Source organism: Thunnus thynnus, chromosome 5, assembly GCF_963924715.1.
Source record: "Thunnus thynnus chromosome 5, fThuThy2.1, whole genome shotgun sequence".
NCBI lineage: Eukaryota > Metazoa > Chordata > Actinopteri > Scombriformes > Scombridae > Thunnus > Thunnus thynnus.
Window position 1 is genome coordinate 12,594,589 of NC_089521.1, and position 27,695 is coordinate 12,622,283.

General features: G+C 41.0%; 1 protein-coding gene across 3 annotated transcripts in view; it reads right to left on the bottom strand.

Moving 5' to 3' along the window:
* LOC137182808 (serine/threonine-protein kinase BRSK2) overlaps positions 1-27,695 on the bottom strand; it is a 175,242-nt gene that overhangs the window by 31,260 nt on the left and 116,287 nt on the right. For all 3 annotated transcript variants that reach the window (XM_067589313.1, XM_067589311.1, XM_067589312.1), the window contains 6 exons: positions 25,271-25,356; positions 21,813-21,953; positions 9,158-9,274; positions 4,077-4,110; positions 3,864-3,932; positions 2,207-2,353 (listed from right to left, as the gene is read on the bottom strand). In XM_067589313.1, the coding sequence (XP_067445414.1) occupies positions 2,207-2,353; positions 3,864-3,932; positions 4,077-4,110; positions 9,158-9,274; positions 21,813-21,953; positions 25,271-25,356 (594 nt within the window). The remainder of the gene's footprint in view (positions 1-2,206; positions 2,354-3,863; positions 3,933-4,076; positions 4,111-9,157; positions 9,275-21,812; positions 21,954-25,270; positions 25,357-27,695) is intronic.

The following is a 27,695-nucleotide window of genomic DNA, read 5'->3' on the forward strand; positions in this document are numbered from 1 at the left end:
GGATCTTTGAAGTGCCCCATGTCAGGAAGAAAGGCAAAGAGCTCCAGAGAAAACACAAACCAGGATTGGTAAGTCTTTAAAGTGTCATATAAGGGTCAAAATGGAAGAAACAAGTGGTTTCAGTGCATTTGTCAAAAGCAACTACAGTGAATACTTTATGAATGAGGTCAATTTTATTTGACACTTGTGAAGATGCACACAAACACACGCTAAAAAACCTCACACACTTCCTTTATTTTCATTCCAGCAACCTTGGTACTTTATCTGTGCTGTCCCCATGAGGGTATTATCTCTGATGAACTGCTCTTTAATATAATAAGCTAGCCAATCCTCTTCATTAGCCAGGGATCACGAGGAGGCAGATCTTTCCAGGATGTCTGTGTTCATTTGAATAGTGAAGATGAGATGACTGTGTTGAGGATACTGGCCCGGTCGCCTCCAGGGCCCCGACTACACAGACAGGAAATGAAGAGAAAAGCTTTTATTGGGCTAAGCCCCTTAAGCCCAGGTACGTGCCCTCCCACTCAGACTCTGAGGGGACCTTGGCTTTGTGTGTGTACTTGTGTGTAATTTGTGCATCTACTGGCAAAATCTAATTAACAGAAAGTGACAATAGACATTGAAACACAGCCAGTAGTTATGGTCTGATTACCCTATTGATTTGATTCAATAAAGTAAAGTCAACATTATTATGGAAAAAATAATCCCTCGCAAAAGAATGACATGTTCCCTTATGATGTCATTCCCACCCTGTGTCATCTAGGACTGGGCGCTCACCACTAAACACCAAGAACGCTCAATCTAACAGGGTATTTGACATTCTGCGAGGTTACAACACATCCCCAGAGCTCTGTTTGGAGCTCTCATGCGCAGGAGGGGGGTGGACAGGTAGCATATTCTCTCCCAGCAGCTCGGCCTGTGTGTAACCCTTTGTCGAGGACAGTGCTGGAGGCAGGCTGACATAGCTAGGGGATCTCAGGGTGACCTGTCCTCGTCAGGCAGGGGAGAACAGAAAAATAAGGCATATAGTGTACATACAGCATACCAAAGAAGTAGGGCTCAAATTCATGGTTCAACACTTAATTTACTGTATCTGAAGGGCTGAAACTTAAAATTGTCAATTCTCCTGCAAATCTTTTTTCTGGTGTCTCTCACATTTCCATATTAGCTGATGTCATACTGACACTGTGAACAATAGCTAGAGCATGGGGAAATGGTGCATTAGCATCCACTCAAGAGATATTTGCCCTTTTGCTTACACAAAAGTGCATGAACGCACTGTTTTGTTTGCTGAATTGATTCAGAAAGATACCTGGAGAGGGCATGTATGTATGTATGTGTGTGTGTGTTTTTATTTAGTGTGTGCACAGACACAGTATCTCTGTGTGACATCCGAATGTGAAATGCAGGACAAAGGGCAGCATCATCTCTCTATGAAGTACGCACTTTGAGATATCTGGCCACTTTCATTATTTACTTTTCCCTTTGTCCATCATTCTTTTTCTCTTATCCTGACTCTCTGCCCTTCACAGCTCTTTGTTTTCGCCCTCTCCTCCAGCCACTTTGCCAAGGTGATCAGTTGCAGTGTAGAAAGGGACTGGCATTGTGATGAGTACACTAAAAAAGTGCAGGGGGAGAGAATACAAACAGCAGTCCTCTCCTGAATTCGCATCCTGTACTTGAGGAAGAACTCAAATAGAATTGGGGATGAGGTAAACACATTTGGAACACAAGGGAGGAAAGAAGAAACAAACAAAAAGACAATGGTTGACTTGGCAGCATTGAGTTGATATTAGCCACTTTAGTTTGAATGTGTATCTCTGCCATCTTGCTCTCTCCTTGGAGCATTACAACATTTCCCAGCTTGCTGCATATCTACAAAATAATTACTTTCTTTTCTTATCGCAGGCCTGATATGTCTGGGGTTTTTTTTATCCATGTATGCCGTCTCAAATAACATCCAAACGTGTTTAGCTGCTTCTACAACATGATTAGTAAACACTACTGGTTGTAGACTATGAACATAAAATATTCAATGCAGATAAAAGTCAGGTCACTGAGGATGTATGAACTATGCAAAACAAGGTGCAAAGTTACTGTGTAGCTACATGGACTGTAGAACCATATCATGCAAACCGTTACAAACAGAAGTGCACAAAGTAGGCTGACATAATCATAATGGTGTGTTCATCTTAACTGAACTGACCGTTAGTCTTTTGGAGGCATCCACTTCAATCATGCCACGGAGAAGGTTCTGACAGTCTGGAGGGATAAAGTGGGGCATGTGAAACACTCCCAACTTCACCTTCTCCAGAAGATTTCTCAGGTTGTCGTCATCGAACGGCAGGGCGCCCTGGTGAGATATGGAAAAGTTGCAAAGTGAGAAGAAGGACAAGATATTGGAAATAATAAAGATGTGAATGCAGGAGATAAAAAAAGAAGAAGAAACAGTTTGCGCTCATTTTAATGGTAGCGTTAGAACAGAAAGTAAGCCTTCACCGAATCAAGAGCAGAAAAGAATAAAAAGAATAAGGATGACGGCTCCCCAGAAGAAACAAAAACACATTTTGAGTCTTAATCCTGCATGACTTAAAGAACAGGCTTGCTTTCTCAACTTGTTCAACTCTCCAATTAGAGCATTCTGCCCTCAGTCGCAATGCAAAATAAATAATAAACAGCTGTAAGCTGAAAACAGGGCTTTTCTAATAATTACCCAGCTTTCTCATTTACCTCGTTCATTTAGCATTCTCTCATCAGAGTCATTTATCAGTGCAAGCTGACACCTCACAGATGTGGCTGTTTGATGAATGACAACCTCCACCAGAAGACATGATGGAGGGGGGGAGGGGGGAGCAAAAGGATGAGAAAGGCTGAGAAATGAAGAGAGGTAGAGAAAAAAAAGAGGGCATGCTTGTGTAACAGATGATCTGAGCGCAGCCTAACTGCTGGGGAGTATGAGCGTCTCCAACAATCAGACAAATGGTTATCTTGCAGCCAGACAGCAGGATGAACTAGAGAAAGACAGTATTCGTCTGCAGTCAAACAGCAAAAGGAAAAACTTTTGTTTGTAGCGAGGAAAGTACGGTCACGATGAATACAATGGTAAACAACATTAGGTTTACGCAACACAAGAGTAAGGGAGACTGTCCTTAATACAAGTACACAGACGCACACATACACGCGACAGAAAGAGACGGAGTGAGGGAGAAAGAGGCAAAAACAAAGACAAATACATAGGGCCTGTGGCCAAAAGCCGCCCTGTTAGCGTTGGTATTTATTTTGGGCTCTCTTCTTTCAGTTTGGCTGCATGAATTATTCATGGAGCAGGAGTGTGTAGGAACTACAGTACAGCTGTTGATGAAACAAAGCTTCAGGGCTGCACGGCTGGGGAACCACAGACATAATGTAGCTGGAGAATAGACCTGATTATGGATACAGCATTGTGTGAGGATACAGGATAATGAATAAAAAGATGCTTCTATTCTCTGATCTTCTATTGCATAAGAATCAGCTTGAGGGAGTCTCTGTAACATTTTTCGGTAAGACCTTCTAAATGTTAGGATTTCTGCTTTAACTCCCTGAATCCTGAGTTTGTGTTTGCCGGCTTCGAGCTCACTCCATCTTCTCAGTCCACTGAGGTCAACCTCGAGTCAACTGCCAGTGTGCAAAGTCACGGCTGTCCTGTCGTAAGGCTCGCTTGCTTTGTGCTTTCGATCCATTACAGCTGGTGTAAAGGTTAGATATACTATTGGTTATAAAAGGAGGGTTAGGTAAATTTGTATGTTGCCGTATTTCTCTGGAGAATTTTAAACTGTGTGTCAATTCAGTCACCATTTGCTAGTAGAGAACAAGTTAGCACTCACCACCAACAGGGCAAAAAGAATGACCCCACAGCTCCAGACGTCTGCTTTCCTCCCATCATACTTCTCTCCCTAAGTGCAAGAGAGTGTTTGTTAGCAGGTTCAGACAGTGTTAGGGTTGGTTTAAATAAGATAGAGGTCTATAAAAAAGGGCTAGTAAAAGAGCATATGAGAGCATGCTAAGAGAGCAGAAAGAATGTTAATATTATGACTCACCCTGATGACCTCTGGACAGGCGTAGTGTGGAGATCTGTTGGAACAGTGAATGAATAAAGGCAGTAAGAGAAAGAAAGAGAGAAAAAAAATCTAGGTTATTTGAGGGCTTTTTCATTCTGTCACTGCTATCTAAACTTCAGCAGCCGTACTGTGAGGTAAGTCAGGGTTATACAATCATGACACAGCAAACATTAAACTGGCATACACTTCTGTATGAAAATGTGAAAAGAACAATTTGAGCAGACAATAAATGTCTCTAGTGAACATAGATCAAGATGTGCTTCAGGAGTTTAGACATCCTGAGGGTGTTTGGATGTCCTCCTGCTTGCTCACTCAAGGGCATCCTCTCACAGCAGACGATGAACAGACCCACTAATCTTTACAGCACCTGGATGGGCTGACAGTAAACCCAATGACTAGATTGACACATCAATATCGTATGAAGATTTATGGAGCTACCTCGCAATGGCTGCTGCATAAGCCAATGGCTACGGATGAGTGGAGCAGCTGTGGAGTGACTTGTTATTCTATACATACACAGTGGCACTTTTCCATTCTTTGACATTGCCAGACTGCCAAATATAGCATCTTGAAATAGAAAGGGTAATAATAAGAGAAATCTATAATTGAATAATGTATGTAACAGTTTCATTTCAGGATGTTTTTTTGTTTTTCCCAAACTCCTTGGCCAGGTGACATGTCTTCCACCTCCTTCAGTCTTAACAGCAATATATTTGGCTCTAATGAGAGTCTATCTAAGGTCTGTAAATATGGCGCCCATTAGCTCGGCTTTTGTCTCGTGTACTCATGAATACCAGCCCTGACGGCCCGGCTTCCTCCGGCTGTCAAAATACCGGCCGATAACAAACGCTGCCACCACGTCAACGGGGAAGTTCAAACGTGAGCCTATGCAAATACTGCAGCCCTGATTGCAAGTGTCATAGTGTATTATGCAGATGAGCAGGGAATAAAAGTTTAAAAAAAAACAAGCCTGAGATTTGCACTAGTAATGCCTCATCAGTGCCACAACACACGAGCCACAGCTGGAACCAGTGTGAACATAAACTCATTATTTGCAGAGGCTTCAGGTGGCGAACACAGGGTGACGGTAAAGACTGGAATACAAGCGTTTCAGCTTTCTGTTTGAGCTGAATCCTTATTTATCAATATTAGGACAATAAATTAAAGCCATGTCACCTGTAGGTTTAGACGACCACTCTACTCATAATTAACATAATGATATAGCTTATTTCTAACCATTCCATGCTGAAACTCTTTGAAACAAATATCTACTCACATAATGAAAAAAGGATCTTGTTGCGCCATAATATTTGATGGCCTAATTTAATTATGGGTATAAATAAAGTGTCTTAGCTGACTAATTAAAATTCTGGCCACATGTGAAAGCCCATAGTCCATGAAATTATTATCATGATAAAAATCTTGAGGTGCTCACACCAGAAATTCAGATTATAGATTAGGACACTAAAGATAAATAGAAAGTAGTACGAGCCAATGCCCTCTGACCAAAGTGAACAAGACTAAGTCAAAACCTAGTATGTGGCTGGACCGTGTATGAAACGCTAGAGGACTTTTAATTTGAAATGACAGATACAGGAAGTGCCGACACGTGGCGACCAAGCTCCAGGAAGTGCGCTGGGCTTTGAGAGTTGGAGAGAGGAGTGACAGGAGGAGTTTGTTGTGTTGGAGTACAGAGAGCATAAAGCTTAGCTTAATGTCATCTAAAAGATTTTTAAAGTCATAGCTGAATATTTAACTGATTTTGACAACTCAAATGGTGCAAGATTTCATAACGAGACTTGAGTGAGACTTGTTTAGACACAATAACAAACAGACTGGATCATGTGAAAGGTAAAGAAAAACATTTTATTTCTCTGTATGGTCCTTTCCATAATGTTTCCAGACACTTATAATAACAATCTGAGCCTGTCAGTGGCAAAAACAAGCACTTTTAGTGGACATACATTGACGGGACACTATTGCCCCGTCGGATTACATTGCAGCCTGTTTTGCAGCTGCTGGCTGAGGTGCTCTCACTCAGTAATGGACCCATTTCAAAAACTGTTGTCCCCATTAGTCACTTAGACACAAAAGCATAGGAAAATAGGGTCCAGGTTGAAAAATACCAAAGTTTCCTTTTAATCTCCACCATCGCTGCCGGTTAGTGCGAAATGCATTCTGGGATACTTAGCTTCGGCTGCCTTCGGCCAACCAATGGTGTAACTTCCTCACTCAGTCACTCAATGACAGACATTCACATTTATAAGGCTGGCTCTGCTGTTGCGGTCCGGCCAAAAATCCAGTCTTTAGAAAAACAGTTGTGTGTGGGTTGATATAACATTAGTCTTGTCTTGCTATTTGCTACAGCTCATTTACTCTCTCAACTTAACACTGCTGGCTGCGCATTCACATCAATAAAATCAATTGACAAGACTTGCAGGAACTTCAGCTACATTTTGAGGGCAACAAATAGCGGTGTAGTGGCACAAGATGCTGCTGTAAGTGGCTTTTCTGATAGCATAAAGACAGGAACGCATTTGGTTAAGGACCTAAGATTGTAACTCAAGCAGCACAGACTGCTGAAGTGGGGAAACAAAAATGATAAAGAAAGCTGTTTTATCTACACTGAAGGGCTTCTCTGTGTCAGAGTGTTTGCAGAGAGATCTCTGGATCACAATTTCAAACAAGGATTCATACATTTACCATAAGCTTACCATGTCCCTTACAGTAGATTGCACACAGTATACAAGGAAAGTATTGTGAGCTTAAGAGATGTGAGTTCAGGGGGGAATGGAGTGTATGGGCAGGCGACATTGAAAAACAGAGACATGCAGCTCATTTAGATTGAGAATATGAGTCTTTTCCACTAAAATTTGTGCTGCTACTCACTGCATACAAGATAATTCCTTTTCATCATTCAGTGCAACAGAACTAAACAAACAGCAAACACTGATGAACTCACAGCTGGGCAAATGCAGAGAGAGAGTGAGAGACAGAGAGAGAGGTTATGTGTGCATTCCTCGATCCATATTTGTATGCGCTTGTCAATGCCTCTGCTCGACTACATGTCTGTATGTCCGCATGTATTTATGTATGTACTCCGAGGCTCCCCCTGCTTTACCTGGGACTAGTCTCATCTTCACTCAGCTCCATTACCCGTGGCAAATGGAATACATTTGTGTCAGACTGCAGCATGGCGAGAGGGGGCCAGATAAATGCGTTTAATTAAAAACTGTCATATCTACACTTAGAGATGGGACAGTCAGAAGAGCGTGAACAATCAATAACCACACATACAGTGAATGGCACATTCACATGTATTCGGCACCGGCATACAGACAGAGAGACAGAGCGGAATGAAAAGAGAACTACTTTGCTTAGCTGTGTGTGTGTGTGTGTGGTTTGTGTGCAAGCATCTTTGTAAGACAGCTCTGTGTTCCCACTTGCAACAAGTGCCTTTAGCACTTTGTAAATGTACGCAGGGGACTGAGCAGATGCACTGCATCTGGATGGGAGAGCAAAATTGCTCAGAGTGGAAGCAGAATGCAATCAAATATAGATTCCAGTTGGTCTACTCAGAACAGCTGAGTCAGAACTGTCACCCTCTATGGCCTTTCTAGGAAAAGGAAACACTTCATTGTGGTCATCACGGCTGCAATATGACTCAATCGTCCGCATTTTACTTGCAGATAGATATGCACGCTGCCCTCAGTTGGCCTAATCTCTACAGATGAGTCATGAGAGCTTAGGCACTGTGATGCTGCTGGCAAAATATTATGCAACAGTTTCAACTGAATGCTTGTATGTGTGCGTGTGTCTATTGTAGGGAGGGAGGGAGTCAGAGACAGACAGACTGAGAGACAACCAAACAAGCGGAGGACAAAGGGTCTTAGAGGTCAGGGATGAACTAAGCCTTGCTAGCAATGTGTGTGCGTGTGTGTTTGTTGAATTGCGTGTATGCAAGTGCGTGTATGCAAGTGAGTGTAATTCCAGTTGCGGCTGATTTGGTGGTATAATCTGGACAGAATCAGGTCTGAGCTTAGGACAGATGTCACAGGGCCTCTCTATCTCCCGGCCCTGCACGCAGTGTCATGCGCCACCACAGAGATTCCCCAAGGCACCCAGATCACCAGGAATCTGCAGAAGAACAGCCCTAGACCTCTCGGTTTATATCTAATGGGCTATACATACCACCAGCTGTTAAGTGTCTGTCTCAGAGAACAGATATGCTTAAGAAGCTACGTATGAGTTTTTTCACTGTGAGTTTTCCTATTTCAGTTTGGGCATATGAAATGTCAGTGTACGGGGAAATAAAATAAAAGACTCAAACAATAAAAACAAGCTGGTTGTGTAATGTATACCTCTCATAGCCAGTTATGTTTACATGCTGACATCTCAATTCTAGTGTGAATTTCAGGTAAAGGTGAAATTAAACCCTTTGCAGAACAACTTCCAGTGCAGCTGTGAAATCTTCCTCTTAACACAACACCTAGTTGTCAATTGGGTTGCTTTTTTTATTGACAAATCTGACCCCGCACACTGTTTACTACACTTCAGGGTTAAATAAAAACACAAATGGGATCTTCAGCCCTCATCCGAGTGTAGCCCTCACACTTTCAAAGTGACTTTTCCTGCAAGCGAATTCATTAGTCGTTGTGGGATTGATGGGCCTGGCGTGGTCGTGACTACTAGATCATAAAAACCCAGCGTCAGATATGAGGAGATGGAGAGCAGTAATGTGTGGCCATGGCCCTGGCCATGCTCACAGCCAGATAGCACACTCTGTGAGAGACATCAACAGTCTCTCATCAAGAGATCAACACTGCCCGATAACAGCGGCTTTGAGAATACGGCACCTGGCAGAGGGCTTGATAGCTCCACTCATCATCTCTGTAGCTTTGCTCTTCTCGTCATTTCTCTCCGTTACAAACTGGCAACTCCACGTGCCCCCAAACCATGACTTATTATTTACCTTTAACATCATCAATTTCAACTGCAGAGGATGTGAGTCAGATATTACATTAGAAAACATGCATTACAATAGTTTCTCTATTACTCACCCACAGCTGGTTTCCAGCAGACTGTCTCCGACCTGAAGGGAGGCCATGCCGAAGTCTGCTATCCTGATGTTGTTCTTTTCATCTAGCAACAGGTTCTCTGGCTTCAGATCCCTGTGGCTGAAAGATAGTGAGACAGAAACATAAAGCAGTTAATGAATCATGAAAGAGCTCATCATATGTTACATAAACTAGGGGAAACTAAGGTGAAGTGAGAGGTGTGCCGCAAGGTCTATCAAACACCTGTGGATCAAACCTTGGATCCACATCCGTGCACACAACTGTGAGCAACACAGCATCTTAACCTGTTGCTGAGCACCCTCCTCCTCCCTGAACCACCTCTGCCTTTGATCTGTCCATGCTGAAACTAGAGGCTCCCACCTCAGTGCTGGGCTGGTACGAGGTGTGACAGCCCCCTGCTGTGTCCTTTTCTCCTTCTGTTTCCCTCCCTCTTCTCCCCTCATCCCTTTCCTCTCATCTCCCAGACAGCCACCAGCAAACTGGCTGAGCAAAGGGCACCGAGGGGAGCCTGCCGCAGAGGTGGTGTTCATTAGCTGCCATTCATTACCACTAAACACAGTGAGGGGGATAATATCCAGCGGACACCATCTCCCTCCTTAAAAGGGACCATTGAGGGGAATATCTTTCTCATATCACGTATGCTGTTGCTGTGTCAGGGGTTAAAATCTCAATTTTGATGAGTGACTGTTCAAAAGCAGAGTAGCATTAGTGTGCATTTAACATCTCTTCCAGGGTCGAGGGTAGTCTTACATCATACTGTGCTGCTCTTGCGATGTCTATTAAGGCTGAGGGAAGCACCATAGAAATCAAACACATGTATATGCGCATACTGTGATATCTTTCTATACTCTTGTATACTTGCTTACCTCCCTCTATGCTTTTTGTAAGGGTTATAGAGAAACAGGGATGTCAGAATAGCATGAACTAAACTTTCATCTCCTCTTTAGACTAATGATAGAAAGGGTAGAAGAACAATAGCTGGATGCGTCTGCCTTTGAAGAGCGCCTCATCACAATGGACGTTTAACCTTAGATGACATCAGCTGCTGTACAACTCGTTTCCTGTCCTGAGGGATTAGCTGTCAGCTGGTTTGTTATCACACTGGCAGTCTCTGTGATCCCTGCTATAATTGAAATAAAACACAGATAGCATCTAAAACAGTTCTCCCCAGGCTAAAACCTTTATCAATTCACACAACCATCGTTTGGCAGCGATGTCAGTAGCCTGAGAGTTAGTCTTTTAACTAATACTGTCAAAGCACAAGAGGAAGCAACAAATATTTACCAAACTGCTCAGGGGACACCAGTGTGAGACTGTGGTTGTACTGGCCATTTGCGAGGTATGTGTTTATAAGCCTCCCTTAATTCCACCAAGTCAATGCTGGATAGAAAAGTGTTCTTCGTCAACACGTCTGATTAAATCATGCTTTGAAAAAATAATGTTTCTCCCAGGAACAAAATGTTTTAGACAGCTGAAATTTACAAATCACTTATGACTGAGTGAGTTTAAACTTTGTAGATGCAGGGACCAGAAGACAGGGCCTGGAGGACATTGAATAATTCGGTGTGACATCAGAGACAAAAGCAAAGGCAACTACAGCACTGATTGTGGCTGGTGTTTAAGACAGTGTTCAAACATTATATACTATTGATGGCGTGAGGAAGATATGCTCCTGAACCTAACAGACCCCAATCAGAAACACACAGCCTCACCAGAATCATACATATTTAAGTACTCTCTGTTGGCCCTATATACAAAAATGCACACTAAATCATTATCTAAAAGACCCATAAACATGGCATAAACACTGTGTAATCAAAAGCTTATCACATGTAACACACAAAGAGCCAAAGCTCAAGAGACTGATCTACAAAAGAAAGAGGGCAACAACGTTTTCATCCACCAACAGCATCAAGGGGACAAATTGCATCTGGATGCTTTATTGGTTGTCAGGACCCTGGTATCCATAATAGGACATTAAACTGCCTCCCTGACACATTAGGCTGCACTTTGCTACTGTAATCTTGCTCACACAGCAGGCCTTGCAGCAGGGATATCTCTTTGTTGCACTCATATGTCATGCAGGAATGGATGCCGTTAAACTAATTCATCAGCTGCAATGAGCTCAAATGTAACTGTAGTTTTTCTTTCTAGAAATTTGGGAGCTGTGCACCACCAGCTTGCATGCAAGTCTTGGGGAAATTCCCTTTTTCCAAAATACTCTAAATGTCATGACTGTATTTTTTTTTTTTTGCACGGCTGGCTCCTGCAGAAAACGAAACAACATAAACATTAGTGCTGCGCTCGCCCCATAACACAAGACATGAATAGAATAGAAAAATAAATATACTAAATGCCAAAGAACAAAAAAAACTTCACTGTACAAGTATGACTAACAGTGCTATCTTGATTTAAGCTCTTACGATGCTGTTCAGTGTAATTTACAGGGTGCACGTGTGTCTACACGATGTCTGAGCAAGCATTACCCCCCCATGGTGCTGTTAAGACATGATTCTTGCTATCTAACACCAAGCTCTTAATTGCCTGTGATTATTTGCACACACTACGCTGATATGTTTTGTTTTACAGGAGGTTGTAATGGGTCTGTCCTCGTGGGGCTCACATCTCCATAATATCCCAGACATATTTATGGTGATGAGCAGCATTGTAACTAAATTCTCCAGCCGAAGGAAAATAAACTTTTCCCATGGTGACACATTTGACATAGACCATATTTAATACTGTCTCTTGTTAAAACTGTGTTATCGCACAGAGATATATGTGGCACTAATTAGCTAAGCCAAAGCACTTCAAACTAACTCAAATGCGTCCTTTTTGACATGCCTGGAAAATAGCACACCTGTTTCTGCATTTCCATGAAGTACTATCCTGGTACCATTATTGTTAGCTGGAGAGGGGTTTTTAACATAACTGCGAGTTGAAATGCACCCATTTAGCCTCCGGCACACCTCTGTGTCATCCTCCTCTTTCTATCTTTCCTTTTTTCTCTCAAACTTTTTTTAGGCTTCTGTTGACCCAATTAGAAAGAGACCAAGCACATTCACTAGAAATGCTTTAGGCTAATATTCAATCGCATTAGCAAAAGAGGACAACATTCTGACTGCTGACTTAGATGTGCTCGGCACAATCGTTCATTAGCCAGTGGGGTTAATTGTGTATTAAGAGCAGAGAGTGATGAGAATGATAAAGTTGTCTTTTTCTTTTTTGCTGTCTATTTTTTGCATTTTTGCTTAAAGCTTAAAGCAAGTCAATGGTGAATGTGTTGAGAACTTTGCTACTATATTATTCTAGTACAGATAGGAAATAGGGACAAGTAGGTGCAAGTGAGTGCAAGTTACTCAAGTGTGGTCACAGTAATATAAATTTAAGGCTTCTAGTCATCCCATCAAAGTAAGTTGTGAACTTACTAAAAGACAGTCCTGACCGCATTAGCTACACTGTGCAGCACCATGATGAAATTACACACACACACACACACAAACTCATTCACTATTTACTATATGTATTTATTTTTTGTTTATTTAACAGAAACAAAATAATAAATTTTAAATGGACTGCACTTATAAAGCACCTGTCTAGTCTTCTGACCACTCAAAGCACTTTACAATACATGTCAACATTCACACGCAGAGGCTGCCATGCAAGGTGCTAACCTGCTCATCAGGATCTAATCTAAAGCACATTCACACACACACTTGGGAGCAATTTGGGGTTCGATATCTTGCCCAAGGAAACTTCCACATACGGACTGGAGGAGCCAGGGATCGAACCGGCGATCGTCCGATTAGTGGACAACCCGCTCTACCTGCTGAGCCACAGCTGCCCCAAAACAGTAAAACATTATTAAATAGGAAAAATGTAAGTGATGTATCCAGGCTATCTAGCTGATTTGCTGCCCCTGTCCCAAGTTACACCTTTTAAATCACTAATCACTGCACTTTGTAAAATTTACTAAGCCTCAGGTCCACTAGAATATCCACCATTTTATAGTGTTGTCTTATATAATCATTGTGACAATGATTATTGTTAGCAGGCTCACATTGCTAAAAGAAGTATCACACAAAGCAACATAAAAACAAGCAATAGTCACTAAACAAGTGACAACTTCCATCATGCATCACCCATGCATGGAATATTGTCTGATTGTGTAGTGTCAACTGACAACAACACATTACACAGTGTGAAATTTCTCATAATAGTGAATTTTACTTAGCCAATGAAAGAACAATTTCAGATGTAGCCATTTTTTCCCAAAGTGCCAAAGCTGAATTTGTTTCCTCACATCATATTATCCTTGGTCTCATTTGATCTCACATGATCTTCGAAGTTCCCTTGGTTAGCTACAGTACTTAGCGCCTCTTTACACTGGTGCCCCACACATTTCAGTAGTCTCCTCTCATATAATTTGCATTTAAACAGGATTAGAATTGAGCAGAAGGCACACATCTATTTTTCCACACAAGATTTGCCTCTCCACTGACTGGTTACAAGAGCATTCCTTGTGCCATATGGGGCATTCCTATCTATTCCTCTGGGGTTTTGAGCAACACTGGGAAAGTAATGCATTGTTGCATGTAATGCAGTGACTAAAAAGTGGGATTACAATGATGGCTAGATCTGTAATAAACAAACTATTTTCTTTGTTGTGCCAAATCTGTGTGTGCAACCCGGCGTTTGCTCTTAATCCAGAGGAGTTTGACTGGTGGAGATAGGAGGAGCAGTGGACCTTCAAGGCAGAATAAACAGACAAGCTGTCAGAGGAGCATTGGAGTGAAGTAGTGGCATAGATATTAAAAACCCATAGCAACACCACACATCTAATACAACAGCCATGGTGGAGCATAACTCCCCTTAAAATAGTCAATTGTGCCTTTTTAATGTTAGAAAGATGAATACTCTTTATCATATGTGGTTATCTTTACTCTAACCTTTATTCTCCACATAAATTCAATCTTATTTTCTTAACAACTTGTCGTTTTTTCTCTCTTCAACTTGTTGGTTTGTTCCCTTTACTGCCATATTTATTTTACCCCCCATTTACCCCACTCTTCACTTCCCTCATTCAACCAGTCTTTCCACATTTCTTACAAAGGACCCTTGTCCCTTACAAACACCTGCCCATTCCCCTGAAATAAAGCACCATAAACCAACGTACTCCTTTCATTCTCCCTCCTCCTGCTCCATTTTCCATACCCATTTTACCCATCCCATTTCCATTTCTCCATTCCACCTCATCTCCACATCTTTCCCTCCTCTCACCCAGTTACACCTCAGCGCTTTAACTGCAGGAGAGGAAAATATGAAGAAAACTATAAAGACAAGGAGAGAGAGAGAGAGAGAGAGAGAGAGAGAGAGAGAGAGAGAGAGAGAGAGAGAGAGAGAGAGAGACAGAGAGAGAGAGAGAGAGAGAGAGAGAGAGAGAGAGAGAGAGAGAGAGAGAGAGAGAGAGAGAGAGAGAGAGAGAGAGAAGAGAAAGATTTCCATTCTGTGTTGTTAGAGCCCATCATCCGTAATGATGACAGGCTATAAGTACAGGCTTTCTACAGACAAGCAGACAGACAGACTGTCATTTGGGGAAACTCTCCTAAGAATGTCAACATTCACAGCCACAAACAGCCACAAGGGCATAGGCCAACAGTGATAGAGGGACGGAGATACAGAGGGTGGATGATAATAAATAGACCAACTTGCATTGCATGATGCAGAAAGATGACAATGGATAGAAAAACATTAGAGAGAAAGAAGGACAGAGAGAGAGAGAGATGGCATAGAGTAAGAAGTGGGTTTGGGGCTCCTCTAAAGAGGTTCTTCAACATCACTAGTTGTATTGCCAATACTGAACATACAGGATTTTTGCATCAATGTGAAGAAAAACCTTGATTTGTCAATTATTTCATTTACTAGATTAGCCAAAAACAATCATTTCCATCTGGATATTTAATATATAAATGTAGCATGTATTGTGATATTTATTACTGTTGCAATGTACAATTACATATGCTGTAATAGAACATTTGTTTAGAGATGGATGTTGATCAAAAAATAGGACCTGTGGCCGGCTTTATTACTCTCTGTGGAACTATAAGCAAGCAAAGACACAGACAGATGGATGAGGCTCTTTAAGCTCAGAGGAATAAAGCAGCTAATGACAAAGCGAGTGTGGGAGACACCGAGCGAGAGAGAAAGGTTGATATGGATGATGCTTCTGCGTGGGTTTAATGTGATTTTTGGGCCAGGTGTTTGTTTGAGCACATGTAGGTGGCGGCAATAAAGTGCACATCAGTGTCGAGGATAGGTGGATGTGTGACTTTGTGCGTGTGTGTGTGTGTGTGTAGGCATGTATGATGGGCTTTAGGGATCGGGTTCTCCTCCAAGGTGTACTGGCAATTGTTGGCTCATTTAGTGGGATGCTGGGAGTCACTTTATGTGATAGATAGTCTTTATCTCACACCCACACACAGTCACTTTGTATTTAACACGCACACATAAGGTTGTTAACTGGGTTACAAGGAACAGGCCAGAGTCATTATTAAACAAACAGAACAGGGGTGTGAAGGAGGACAGAGCATGTTAGGGCGAAATCACTCATTGATTTCGGTGTTCTTTTTCCTCTGAATGGTTCGGGTGCTCATGCTCATGAAAATGTATATTGTAGGTGAAGCAAACCTCTGAATGTGCAGCATATGACAGAGTGGGTGGACAAAATGACTGGGGAGTGATACAGGGTTTTGTTTGGTGTCAGCCCTGGTTCACTTGACCTCAGGCTGAATCCTGGGAATAGTCTCACTGCAGCTTCAGAAACAGTGAAAAAAATCAATACAATATAGCTGTATTGCTCCCATGAGACCAGAAATACAGTGCACTAAGTTTATCACAGGAAATCACAGCAGACAGAGCTTACTATGGTCAGTTCACATGCAATAAAAAGGTAGCCAAATGTGTAGATGAAAACAAATGCCATTCTAATTATATACTCTTATTCTTATCTTTGTTTTGTATAAACTTAACCTCTGATTACCTGTTAATGTGGTTAGAAAGCTAAGTAAAAAGAGGACAAGCAGATTCACAAGTGTTCAAAGTAAATATACTTTACTCTTCTCACTCAATCTGTGTTTCTGTTGGGTGTTTGCAAGTATGGCAGACTGCCATGTTGGCTTCTCAGGAGAGTGTATAAACTGTGTAGCAGGTGTGTATTTTGTTGAATGTTAAAACTGGCAAGATGCAGCTGAAGCTGTCGTTGGGATCTCCTCTCAGGTAAATGTGGAAGTGAATTATCTGCAATATTTTAACTACATCTTTGAAACATCCGCTCTGTTATTGTGACCTTGAGCGACAAACTGAATCCAAAGCAGCCCTAGGAGCACTGTTCTGTAGCTGACCCTGAACTTTGATCTCCCTACAGAGTGATAGAAAGGGAAATTTTCACAAGGATCAATAAAATATAATATTAGAAGTGGGTTGTGTTCATCTCTGCTCCAAACAGTCTGTCAGTCAGCCTCTCTCTGTATCTGAGTCAAAGTTTCATAGGCAGATCTCGCACTGGCAGACTTCAAATAATATCCAAACACAAGACAAGTCTTAGTGAGGAGGGAAAACACAATTTGACATTGGATATACGAGTACATCCCAAATCCCTCATTTGATCTTTCCTCGCTTCTCACTCCTCGCTCCTTGCTTGAACTGCTTGTGGTCCGCCATCTTGAAGGCCATCCCAAAGCTCTTATTTCTGCTCTGAGGAGTGAGGAGGGATCTCTGAGGAGCCATGAGCGAGGAGACTCGAGAGCAGCCTTCACTGAAGTCTTTTACTGGCCGACACGCCCCCTTATTGGAGATCAGTTATTGATTAGACGCTGCAGCTGATTGGACTGATCTGATACATCACAAAATCACTGAGTGGAGACAGATTAAAGATTAAACTCAAGTGTATCACTCCTTATATTTTATTTGTTTTCTGACTCACCATCTAGTTAATAATCTGTTAATTGTAGGTTTGATAAACAGATTTTTCTTTTCATGATATGTTATTTCTCCCCTTCCCTTTTATTACGATAAAATTAAAGTAAGAGAGTGTCTGTCTGTCAGGAGAAATGTATTTATATTTTCCATTCAGTCACACATGAGGCTGAAATTCCTCAGCGTCGGGTATGATAAGAGTTACATAACTTCAATTTTCTCTAAAACATTTAGCCTAATAAATAATATCCAGTGTTCAAAAGACACTCTAACCATATCCTGTATTATTAAGTAATGAATTCACAATCAGACTATCAATAAATACAGATGCAAATAATTCATAAATAATATAAATGCATTCTGCCAGTAGAAATGGCTCATGTGTGTCTGAGCAGGACACAGTACACAGTGTAAATACAGAATGCAGGTTCTTATTCATGTGCAGGTGTTTGTCAAACAGGAAACAGTGCTGCTCTGGCAGTGATAACTGTGCACTTTTTATTAGTATTAGCAGAGTACATGTGCAGAAACAAACTCCATCAAAAGTCACTACACCTGCCACGGTCATCGGAAACAGACGTCGTTTCAGAGGAAAGTATGTCTCATTTCTCTAAAAACATATTTCCTTGATTCCTCTCTCCTTGCATGGCTTCCTTTTGTCCTTCCATGCATCCACAATGGGAGGTATTAAGATGCAAGGAAAGGACACAAGTGAGGGAAAAATGGATGCAATTTAAGAGACTTGGGATGTACTCTATATTAACATACAATGAAGATTTTTTTTCTTTCACTGCCTCAGCATTCATTATTAATGTATTTTACTGACTATTCCTTTCCCACGTCTGTTTTTATCCTACCCTTACCTATCCTTGCCTCATCTCCCTCATCAGCCATCCTCGTGCTTCACTTTGTCCTTATCTTTTCCTCCCCGTAAGAAGAAAACTCAAAATCAGAGAGCAATCTGAATCAGGCAGAGGAAACACTGAGTCATAAACAGCCGTTTCCCTCTACGTTCTTTCATTCATATTCAGACTTACATCCATCTGGCTCAAGAGAGATATTTAGGGGATAGGATGTGGGCGGAGGACGGAAGCATGAGGCAATGAGAAGAAGTGAAAATGGGAGTTGTGCCCCCCCACCCCCCACCCGCATTGGTGAGTCACAGAGAAAAGGGAGCACTTCTAATGGCCTGTGTAGGTCCCCTGCGTAGACAGACAAGTAGAAATGGAAGAAATGATTGCAGAAATGCTTTTTTATTGAAGGGATGCTGGGATGATTAGTGGGGATGGAAGGGAGGTGAGAAGGGCTGTGACTGCCTGTCGGTTTGCCCCTAATTGAGGTTGGGAGGAGGGCGAGTGGGTACAGCAACACTCCCAAATAATCCACATCATGACAAATTTACAAGGCATCATTTTATAAGAGTGTTAGTGTGGGGATTTGAGGAGCTAAGATGGAGAGACAGCAGCAAAGTAAAACAGGAAGAGAGAAAAATCTGCTGGTGAATCTTACCACAAAAGAGCTGTGATAATCTATGTATGTTCACGCAGTTAATGTCAGTGCCAGATGCTTTCTCCTAATTGGCCTTATCTGTTCCTCTCACAGTCAGTTATTTACATAGACTGATAAAAGATTTCAAACTTCCATTCCCTTAGGTAGGATAGTTTTGTTCATTTCAAGTGGTACAGGAGTTATCTTCTGTTCGGTTCTGTGAATCTATCAACTATCTGTTTGATGGTTCAAACAATAAAATTAACTCAAGCGCATCACCCCGAGATAATCAGTAAAATGTAAAGTAGTTTTGACACCAGGCTGTAGTAGTTTGTACTGTGTATAACAGCTCCCACAATGGCTTTATTATTAAATAGCAGCAGCCAAAATGTAATTGCCTCCTCTAAAAATTATACAGTGCGAGAATACAAAGCATATCAAATCACTGAAATTCAACCGCACCTAATCATTCCATGACAAATCAGTTTAATTCTTTCCCTTTAATTGCCCGTGCAACATTATGTAAATCTATCTCTCAGGCATTTAGTACTCAACACCAGGTTCTACAGAATATTTTTACCACAACTGTTTTCCACTGGCTTGGTTACCACCTCATCATCAGCAGGAAGCTATTCAGAAAACTTTCAAGCATCCTAGACTGTGCATAGAAGAGGAGAGAAGCCTCTCTCTCTCTCTGGCACTTTAAGCAACAACAGCCTTTGCATAAAAGTTACGGTGGAATCTCATAATTTATCATCATGAGTCGACTGGCTGGCTGAGAGTCGTGGTGTCAGTGTGAAAAGGCCACGGCTGTGTTAGCATTTCATGATGACATCTTAATGTTTGTAATCTGAGGCCTCTGTCTGTGAATATTATACCGGTGTGAACAGCAAAGGAAACAAACTCATGATGTGCTGCTTAATGAACATGTAATAACTGCTAGTGACCTCAACTTCTTCTGAGTAATGAAAGTGAAATAGCACCTTTAGTCTGGTCATATCCTCCTGCTCTTATTCTATTCCTTTTTTTATTCTGTCAAATTGAAATTTGGACTGCCATGTCAGCATGGTTAGTACATATAACACCTGCTAATTTAATGTTCATGTAGCTGAAAAACTCATATTTCTACTAATATTTCATAAGTGTGCTGTTTTGACTTGGAAAAAAATCATCCCACTTATTACATTTACATACAGTCTAAATAAACCGATGCCTTGGTTTACAGTAGAAACGAGTACATTACATTCATATTAATTAATTTAATGAATATATTAACTAATCATTATATATATTACAGCAAGTGGGTGTATAATAAACCGCTAGTAATTTAATTTACTATTATATAACATATATTACATGATTACATTTAACTAATTATAATACAAAAATAATAACATTATGAGAGTAATAATAGAATAACTGCTAATAACACTTGAATGACACACTGTAGGTATGTGATCAGTGCTGAGTGTGTAAACAGAAGCAGAAACACGGGGCTGTAAAATTTATAGCAACTTTATGTGAAAATCTCTCTCTCCTGTATCTGTTCCACCTCAGTTCAAAAGCTTTTTAATTAACATGTCCTTTTACATGGTATTTCTTTTTTCATGTGACTTAAAAGATTGATTACTTGGATACGGTTACATTTTTTGCAACATTTTTCAGCTTTTTTCTCCCATTCGTGCAAAAGTGCTGGCGATTTACTTGTGACCAAGATAAAAATAAATATGCTCATTTCACTCTATGGTCCTTGTACTCCACTGTGCACGCACATGAGGACAAAATGTATACTCTCCATACTCTCTGGAGAGGGGAAAAAAAGTCACTCTCTGATGTAGTACCACAAATGAATTTATACACTACACACACAATAGAACACAGACATACAAACAAGAAACACACTCGCTCCAAATCAGTCCCTGCTGACATGTTTGCCTTCTGAAGTATGCATGATTGCCTCTAGTCTATGAGCTGGTAAACAGTTAATTACCCCTCGAAGTCAAAAAGTATAAACAAAATTTGTCACATTAGTAACAACATGGAAGCAGATTTCAACAAATACAAGGAGCATAGCTAAGAAAATGTACTAATTATTAACAGAAAATCACTTCTGCTCAGCTCTAAAAACGATACCAGAGAAATGCCTGAAAATAAGTGACTATAGGTGTCATCTATATTGGAATCTGATCGATACTGTAAAGAAAAACATCCATCGAAGGTATTGAACATGATGAATGTGATGTAAAAAGCCTAAACAATGTTTAGGCCACATAAGCATCTGTTTATATGAGTGTTTTCATTTCACAATATGTCAGCTGTCTGAACTGGATGTAAACTGAATACTTTTAATGTGAGGGAAAATTATACCCTTTCATAACATGCAATATCAAGTTTTCTCAGTTCTGTAATAATCATATTGAATCAATGGTTTGAAAAGCAAACAGCACTGATGAATAAACTCATTGAAATTTAGATTGTTGTTTCACTTCAGGAAGAATCTGTATCTTTTTAGAATTTATTATTAGGGAACTCATTATTTGTTCAATGTTGTATCACAACGTAATTGACTTTGTTACACATCCCGGGTATGGTTGTTTATTTATGTATGTGATGGCTTTTATGGATTGCAGATAGTGAGTTTGGCTTTTTACGCTTTAACCCAAAGTTCCCCAAATATTATTATATGAAGTCTTCAGTGTTCACAGTTGCCTAATACAGCATGATGAACTTGTTCAAGTATAATTATGCACCATGTGTACTGCATTATGACTTTACTGTACTATAAAGGATACACTTTTTGTGTTGTGTTTAGTACTTTGATTGATGTACTTTTATGATTGTATGAATGATTGTATAGACTCATAAATTATTGTAAATGATTAAAATTCAATTACATTAATTTATATGCTTTATATACTTTGTGTACTATACATGGTTAAAAATATCTTCCTTTTCTCATAATTGCCTTTTTATTTGTGTCAAAATTATTCAAACCTCAAAAAGAAAGATATAGCATCTAAATAAGAAACCTGCAGGTAAGAATCCATAAATGTTTGTTTATTTTCGATGAAGGATAGGTGGGATTCCTTTGTTCAATGTTTTCACCAGCACAATCCAATATCCACATTACTGGCAGCTAGAAAAAGTCTTTTTGCATATGAATCATATCACTTACCATATGGAATGACTGTGGCAAAAATCCAGGGCAGACATAATCTGTCTGAAGAATTTCCTGGCCTCTTTAGGCGTTAACCTGCCTTTCTTCACCAAGTAGTCAAACAGCTCACCACCAGACACGTGTTCTAGCACAAGGTACCTGAAAAAGGGAGTGCGAGAGAGAAAGAGGAAATCAGTGGAAGAACAGAACATAAAACAAGAAGGACAGCAGAGCACGAAGGACAACATTTCACTTGTAGGGACAGGAATAAATACCATAGAGCCCTCTGCAAGGACCCTAAAGAGAAACAGAACCAGAGCTCCTGATCTTAGAGGCCTGTAAGAACTGGTGCAACGTAGGCAAGCTAGTTCCCTCATAGCCATTACACACAGACAAACACCCACGATCAATGATCTGATCTCCCAGAAGCCGTATCATGTTGAGTGTTTATTTTTTATTCTGTCATCTGTAAGATGTCCCCACAGTAGGAGAGTGAAGCATGCCAACATTGTATTACAAATAAATGTGAAGGGTTCTGATATACTATACACTCTGACCTCCTGTGGGAGGCATCAGAGGGATGATACAGTTGCATTACACTGCAAAAAGATGGAAAAGTTGTGCGAAAAGCCCTTAGACATAAAGGATTTAGAGGCTTATGAATTCTGCTAAGGTACAGACAATGTAAGCTCTGTGACAGTCTTGTCTCAGCACTCGGTTAATCAAGCAAAAGAGACAGAGAGGGAGGACAAGCGGGAACGGGAAATCCTCTAAAGTTCCTTGGCAAACATAAACAGTATTTGTGTTGCTATTGTTGACTGTATATCTTAGAGATGGAGCAAGAATTTTGTTCGATGAATCTGCTCCGTTTACCTCACCAAACATGTGTACACACACAATCTTCCCTGCCATCAGATTTTTTTTTACAGCCACTCTTCAGGTGGCCTTTGAGCATGTGTGGCTGGGCTTATAGGAGTGCGCAGTCTGTCATCCTGACTGTATGGCCATGCTCTAGGGCTCCAAGAGGACAGGGAGGAGATGAATCTCTGCTGACCCAGACCTAAAGCTGCATCTGTGGGCAAAAAGCCAGCTGTGCCCTGCCCCTGCTCCGGACTGCTCTGCTCGTATATCCTGTGCTGAAACTCCCTCCATCTTCACTAGGACAAATTGAAACTCAGACAGGCGGTTAAATACTCACTGTCTTCTCTCTCTCTCTCCATGCTGTGGATGTGTGATTGTACATGCACCTCTTCAATTCTATTGATCACGTCATCATGTTGCAAAGTACTGTAAGTCAGCCACAAAGCATGCCCTTAAAGCCAAAAAGCGGGCTGGAGAAAAACCTCAATAACTGATTTTACCCTTCAAGATCAGTGTACTTGTCATCGGTAGTTCTCAGCCAGTGAAAACAGTTGTATAATACTTTCTGTGGCTTTGTAAGGGAGCGTTCTAAAAGCTGTGAAAATAACCCTTGTAATGTCAGCAGAGTTATCTTGGCTTGGAAACTGCAAAAGTTTATTGGAAAGGCTGCGTTAAAAACTGGGGGTGCAGAATTTGAAATATGGGGGCATTTTCTGGCTGGATGATGATAAAGTCATGCTATCAAGTCAGATTATGAGAATTGTGTCATTTTTAAAACTTTACCCGACTAGAGTGAGGACATCTTGGCCTCTGCTGCGTATTTTTGGACCCTTCTTTCTGGACTTGCTTTGCTGGACTTAATTGCTAAACTTTAAACTAACTTCTACATACTTTGCTCTTGCATTGCTTGTGAGGTTAAAGGATTACAAGGAACTTTCATTTTGTGTTAATATTAGCGGCCCTTGCAGACAAAACCACCGGTGGTTCGGACACAAGCGCATCACTTGAAGCCTGACAAGATGAATTCTCGCGTGATATTGTGATGTTGTGATCTTGTGAATCCAGCTGCCTCGCAAGGTAAGGCATTTAGAATAACTATATAGATAACAGCCAATCTTCTCGTTTGCTTATGTAGGTCATATAGAGGCATCATGAGACTGTTTCATAACCAGTTAAAAGTTCCTTGTAGTAACTTTAAGAGATGATTAACTGTTCATACCATCATAAGAAGTCTCAATACATTTTCAGAAATACTAGGATGGAGTAAATGTGGGACTTGGAACAGATTTGGCTTTATTGTGTCCCAATGGCAACAAGGCAAAGATAAAAAAGAGGTGTTTAAAGAACACGATCATCATCTTGTATGATTACAATTACACGATCAAGCATTTTGTTTAAACGTTGGAGCAAAAAATCTGAATTAAATCAGTTTACAGCAACACTATTACACGTCAAGTGTACTCATGTGCATTACGTTCTCTTGTACTTTTGAGTATTCTTACAGCTACCATTTTTCATTCTTATAGGCATACTTTATATCAACATCATGATGTGATCATTCATTTGTCGCAATGAAATATCCATAAATAAAATATTGTTGGGCTATGTATCAAACGCCTTCCACTTCTCCCTCACCTACAGTACACACTCACCACACCACTTTAAACAACTTATGGTGTGCCAACAGCATAATAAATCTTAAAGCTGCAGGGCTGCTGGCTCCAACACGCTATGTGTATCTATCAACTATTGGCTTTCAAGTGAAGATATCTGAGTAAGAATCTGAACAATATTAATTGCAAAATTACATCACTGATGTGAAACACAGAGTTCACTGGTGATGCAAATATTAAGCAATTTGTCCTCTGTGATGCTACAAGTGACCAACTGTCAAAAGTGATGAAGCAATGGGCACAAAATGTGATTTTAATAATCCAATTATAGGATGAATCATAATATTCTGCTAGTCCTATCATCTTAAAGGATGACATGTACAGTATTGCATGTCCAATCCTATTTGGCCTGTAAGCTCAAGATGAGAGCTAATTGAATTTAGTTGACAAACAGTCCTCTGTAGATCAAGGGGGCTGCTATAAACGACTGATGGGCTTGTCACTCACCACTGTTAAAGTTAGCTAATAGATTTATTTATGTCTGCATGTGTGCATGTGTGTGTGTAGCGGCTGCAGCAGAGTAATGTGACTGCCACCCTCCATGGCTAATGTTTCTTAATGCAATAGTGTTGCCTCTGATAACCATGTCATGGTGTTTACATTACGGAGACTTCCCTTCCCTATTAGCATTCCCCTAGCGTGCGTGACCAAATTAAATGCCTCATGCCAATACTAATGGAGCATCCGCCCCTCCAAGGCTATCATTGTTGCCCTCCAATCATAATACACCAATCGAAACCGCTCCACAGGCCAACAAAATAATCTGTGGGATTTTAAAGAATGTTCTGCTGTCCACAAGAGAAAGATATTTGTAAATAATGATTTTGTGAACCAAAAAAAACCTTTTATACAACCTTGCAATCATTTACTGTGTGCAGTGTATTAATGATAGTATATTTTACATGATTCAAAATTGGACCACAATTAACTGGTGATACTTACAAGTATTTTTTATTTTCGTAGACATCATGTAGCTTTAAAACATGCGGGTGTTCTATGAGCTTCAGAATAGCTATTTCTCGCTCCACCTGTATGAGAGAGGGACAAATAGGGAAAGAGTGAGGAGGGGAAATAGAAGAGAGGAAGGAGGGAGGCAGTAAGAGAATAAGGAGGGAGAAAAAAAGAGACTTGATTAGTGTTATTAAATGTACAGCATCATTCTAAGACAAGTGCAATCGTCCTTATTTGCCCTCTTCCACTCCAACTTTCCTGTCACTGCTGCCAAAACTGAAGTACCAAGGAGACCAACCAACTGACCCCAAAATAGCCTGTGATGACGTCTCACTAAGCGTTTTTCTGAGGTTACCTGTGAAGGTCATTGTCAGAGAGACAAATGTGAGAGGCAGCAGTCTGTAATAACACTTTACACAACCAGCACAAGGGCTTAAGAGGAATAAGTAAACCAATGAAAGGAGCTGACTGGCACTTTCTACTGACAGAAAGGACAGAGATAAGCTTTGACCACACTGTGATTCGGCATCCAGGCCAGTAAGCACTGCTATCTCAGGTGGAAAATGTGGTTTGCTTCAAAAGCTGAAGGAAAACAGGTTGTGTTTGTCTTATCTTACTAAAAATTGCACCCTTTCCTCTTTAACAAAACGAGGCCTTTGCAATCATATTTCATAATCCCGTGGTTTGCTTGAGGTGAACATAAATCAGCTTGGTTAGATAAGAAACATGAAGTAGAATAAGCTGTCAGAGTCAGACATCCCACATTTGAACATTTCTGTCCACTAAGAGGACTGCCTGTGGGTCAAAATGTCCACTCAGGTACATCAATTTCTTCCAGAGGAGGCTTTTTTTTTTTCCGGCAGTCAGTCTGAGACAGTGGCTGTACACATGAACACAACACCAGAACAAGCAGATGGCTGAGTCCACACAAGTTTCTGAGTTCCTGTTTTTGCTTACGGAGCTGCTGAGAGACATCTACAGTATACTGTGAGACCGGTAAGAGCTGAATTTCACCAAAATCGAGCAGATCAGTTTGGATTTGTGTCAGCATCTCTGGAGGTTGTAGTCAGCATGTACAGCTGCCACTGAAAATCAGCATGGAACATACTTCGACAGAAGCCACCACTAATCTTCAACCCCCTGTGCATCTTCTGCTCTCCTCGCGGTTATCTGCTCACACTTCTCCTACACATTTCTTGTCCATCTTCTCCTCCACCCTCTGTGTCTAGCTTTAACTGACAATGATGGAGATGAAAGGACCGTGTGAGTTAAAGGCTCCTGTGCCTCGTCTCAGTCTCATCAAAGTCAATTTCACTATGTCACTCGCCTGTGACAGCCTTCACATTGCTTTACTGTCACACTCATTGTAGCTTAGTTTTATGAACACTCATGTGGAAGTCAAAACTCCGATCGGCCAGCTAACTGTGTTTCTGTTAAACTCCCACAAAGCTGTTTGCTTGACTGGGTGTAAAATCAGGTTCCTTCCCCCCTTATTATGCTCTCACATTGTTTTTCACTTCAGCTTCTATTAGTCATCTCTGCCCGCTCAGGTATTGTAGCCTATTTTCTTGAAACATTTCTGATGATTAAATTCTGCCAAAACATCCCCCTTTCCACTCCTTATCAAGAGCAACATCTGATGCAAAGTGTGTGATAAAAACTGAATTGAATTGATCTGAAATGAGTTCTTATCACACTAAAAACTGAATTAGCACACGTTCAGTCACTAAAGAGAGATATGCAATGCACTGCAACCCGTGTTGAAGCTGCAGCCAACAAAAAAAGTCACGGGAGAGTATAACGCTAGGCACACAGCTTGTAACAGCTAGGCTAATCAGGGCTAATCCGGAGACTAATGACTCTGGATTCTGCACTCAGCAGCACTGCACTGTGCCACTTTCTCACCTGAGGCTAAGGTGTGTTGTTAAGAATGAGCCCGTGGTGGCTAGCTAGCTAGTTGGCAGCTGGGCTCCCTGCAGTGAGACTAATGCTACCCAGGACTCAGGGAGAGGTGAACGAAATGCTACAGAGCCAGCAGCTGGCTTCCTAAGCTTCCTCTAAGCGCCTCCTTATAGTTAATTGAAATAAGAGAAATAAGGCTTAATGTGATGACTTAACTGTACAACAGCCTGCTTATTCCAAGATTAGCTGTTGATTAACACACTAATGTAAATCTGTGGAGCACCTACTGCTCTATCCAGCAATATACAGTACAACAGTTTCATTAAATAGAAATGATCAGACAAATACTTGTACACCTCCCTTGCTTGCTAACGGCAAATGGAGTAAGGTATGCTGTTGCATGGGTTATTTCAAACAACCAACTGCTTACATACACACACTGACTGACTGTTGGCACACTTCTTATCAACGCCTCAAACACACACATCCATCCAACACCTCCATAACTTCATGG